Raw genomic sequence first — 3317 nt, 5'->3', positions numbered from 1 at the left:
TCCCACTCGTCCCCTCCGCTGTGCTGGCCGTAGCTGGGGGCCAGCAGTGGGTCCCCACGCGTGTCCCCTGTCCCCATCCACAGCCGGGGCTGCAACGGGGCGAGTTTGGCCAAACGTGGGGACTGACCCTCGCTGCCCCAGGAGGAGCTTCCCCCCCAGGGCTGGCAGGGGAGCATGGTCATCCCTGGGGGCACTCGAGACCCCGGGGCATCAGCTGGGGCTGGAGCTCTCCTGCTCCGTCTCCCAGCCCCATCACCCCTTCGGGTGGGTGACCCAAAGGGGAGCTGCCTGCACCGGCCACTGTGCATGGCTTAAAATTCATTGCTACTAGAGAACATGGCCCTTCCCCGTATCCCCAAGGGGTAAATAAAGGTGGAAAGTCCCCTTAGCCCTTCTCTTCAACGCCTGCAGGTGCTTCCTCGCTTGCTCTAGAGGGGAAGGAACAGCTTCTTCGTTCTCCCACACCAACTTTCCCATTCACGGAGCTGTTGAGCATCTTTTGCACCGTTCAGGGGGACCCCCTCGCTCCAGCAGGTTATGGTAGCAGCCCACTTGCTCTGGGTGTCACCACCCAACGTTGCCTTTTGCCAGGCAGCAATGGAGCAGGCTGCAGCCGGAGACGATGTCGGGGCAGGGTGAGCCTCTGGGTGCAGCACATGCAGAGAGAGCTGGGGGGAATTGCACCCCAAAGACCATTTCACAGCAAAAATGGGCTGTGGAAATCAGTAGAATCTACCAGGAATTTTTAATATATATAATTTATTGATGAATTATACACCCGCGACCCTTTTGGTACCGCCCCATGCAGCGAGTGGTGGAAAAGCTTTGAGCAAAGCCATCGTTTTACAAAGGAAAGCAGCACATAAGCTGAGGTGTTCAGGGCAGGTAGAGGGCTGGTGGGGGCTCCGACCCACCGAGACCGGCCTTGGGGCTACCTTATTTCCAGGGACACCTCGCTTGCCCGTGCAACCTCTCTCGGGCTCTTGGTGACCGCATGATGCTTTGGAGAGGGATGCGGGAGCCCCGGGTGCTTTGCATCATTCCCTGGGTAGTCCTGGGCGAGGAGTGCGTATGATGGGGGTCGCTGCCTCCCTGCCCGCTGCCAGCCAGCTCCTCCCGGGGCCGTGCTCACCCCACAGCTCAGGGCAGGAGCAGGCTGAGATGAACCCCTGCCTGCTGCTGCCCGTGCCGCGCTGCCGGAGGCGGGCTCTGGATGCTGGGCTAACACATTAACTTGGCTTAATTGTGATAGAAATCTGATAGAGTTTTTATAGAAATCTGATAGAGTTTTAATAGAAATATAATAAAGGTCTTAGGGGAAATGCCTAAACCCTGAAAACCCCGACAGTGCAGATGCTCAGCGTGGCCGGACACTGGTGCTGCAGTGTCCCACCAAGATCCCGCAGCTCCCAGTGGTACCTGTCACAGGCAAAAGGAGCATCGCTGTGGGCAGTGTGTCGTGGCAGGGAGTGATGCTGCCACGGCTCCAGCCTGGTGCCCCAGCTCCTGGCCCTGCAGAGCAGCACCAGCCCTCGGCTGCCCTGGCACACACCGGCTGCCAGCACCGTGGTGCCATCCTGGCTAAATGCAGCCACCAGGCACCCACTGCCTCGGTGCTGCAGCGAGGTGTCCGATGGCCTTCCCCATGCGTAGCCTGGATCCGTCCGTGCACTGCAGCCACGCAGCACTGCAGAGCTGCCGGCACCCAGGCACCCCACTCCTCCCCTGGCACAGCCAGAGCTTCACCAACCCACGGGCACGCAGGACTTGGAGTTGGCGGGGACTCAGCGATGCCCCGGTCTGTGTGTTGGTCGTGGGTTGGGTGGCCAGTCCTTGGGGCCAATTTCTGGGCAGAGATGTGCCTCTTCCCAGCAGGGGACGAGCTGGCCTCAGTTGCAGCCGCACTCCTCGATGATCATGTCCTCGTGGTGGCGGACGACAATTTCGCCCTTCTCGTAGTAGAGCATGGAGAGGGGACTCATCCTGACCGGGGAGCAGGCGGGGCAGGGCACCTGGTTGGGCTTGTAGAGCTGCAGCAAACTCTGTGGGGAGACACGGGAAGGGCAAACATCACCCCCTGCCGCGGGCCGGCGGGGCTGGGGGTGCACGGGGGGAGTGGAGGCAGCAAACCCCTCTTACCTGTATGTAGGCGTGGTTGGTGGGCTTGAAGGTCTCGTCCACGGGCGATGGGCACTGCCCCTCGCACCGGTAGGCGTTGTACTTTTTGGGGTAGACGATCCAGCTGCCCCCGCCGGTCTGCTCAAAATCCACCATCATGTCCACCCTCCTGCACAAGGACCTGCCCTCCTCCCCTGGGGCGGCGGCAGCAGCGTCGCTCACTTTGATCCTTTGCTTCTCCTTCCTGTTCCTGCGATGCCGGCGGGTCCCCACACCCTGGGAGCTGCTGTCACGCATGACGTGCTTGGAGGTCTCTGCTGTCCTGATGAGGCTGTGGTCTCCTGGAGTCTTGTCCCTGGAGAAGACGAGCAGCAGGACTCTGTCCGTCACGTCCTGGGGCAGGGCTGGCTCCCTGTGGCTAGTGTCGCTCCAAGAGGGCGAGTGTGTCATGGCAGTGGCCAGGGTGGCCAACCCACTCGCCTCCCACTGCTCCCTTCCCATGGGACCGTGGTGCCCAGGGGCCACGGCTTGGAGCCGCGCTGCCGAGGAGGAGCTGGTGGGCGCAGGTCCCACCACCCCGGCACCTCCGCCGCTGGCTGTGGTAGATGTCCAGGGAGATGTCGCGGGCTGGGGGGAGGCCGGGCAGGCGGACGCGGAGCTCGGCCAGACTCACCTCCTGGCTGCTGGAGAGGGAGGACATGTCGAAGGAGAGTGCCCAGCGGGAGCCATTCTGCAGGGAGCCTGAAACCCAAGGGGCACGGTGAGGGGACTGCTGGCTTTGCCAGGGAGTGCCAGCGGCAGAGGGGACGGTGCCCTCGCGTGCTGCTAGGGCATGGCCCCCACCGCGGGAGCCTGAGGGTTGGGGGAAAGCAGCCAGAGCCACCCTGAGCCCCGAGAGCCAGTGAGAGCACTGGGCAGTGCCGGTCCCAGGAGCGGGATGCTCAGGGACCGTGTGAATCCCTGGACAGGGATGCCTGGGGACAGCGTCGGTCCTGGGGACAGGGCAGCTCGGGGACGGTACGGGTCCTGGGGGCAGGGATGTCCGGGAATGGTGCGGGTCCCAGGACAGGGATGCTTGGGGATGATGTGGGTCCCGGGGACAGTGCGGGTCCCAGGACAGGGATGCCCGGGGACAGTGCGGGTCCCGGGGATGGGGATGCCCGGGGCCGCGGCCCCACTCACCGTGCGGGGAGAGGCTG

General features: G+C 63.4%; 1 protein-coding gene across 1 annotated transcript; it reads right to left on the bottom strand.

The window, feature by feature from the left end:
• Nucleotides 1-1889: 1889 nt before the first annotated feature.
• On the bottom strand, nt 1890-2851 carry NODAL (nodal growth differentiation factor). The gene is given in 3 exon segments (XM_035896051.1): nt 1890-2042; nt 2140-2650; nt 2652-2851. Coding segments are annotated over 3 exon segments (831 nt in total). The 5' UTR covers nt 2819-2851.
• Between the last annotated feature and the right edge of the window lie 466 nt (nt 2852-3317).

The sequence above is a fragment of the Egretta garzetta genome, unplaced genomic scaffold (genome assembly GCF_000687185.1).
Source record: "Egretta garzetta isolate BGI_Z169 unplaced genomic scaffold, ASM68718v1 scaffold296, whole genome shotgun sequence".
In the NCBI taxonomy this organism is placed as follows: domain Eukaryota; kingdom Metazoa; phylum Chordata; class Aves; order Pelecaniformes; family Ardeidae; genus Egretta; species Egretta garzetta.
The sequence above is the reverse complement of the archived record's forward strand: the minus strand, read 5'-3'. Positions and strand labels throughout refer to the sequence as shown.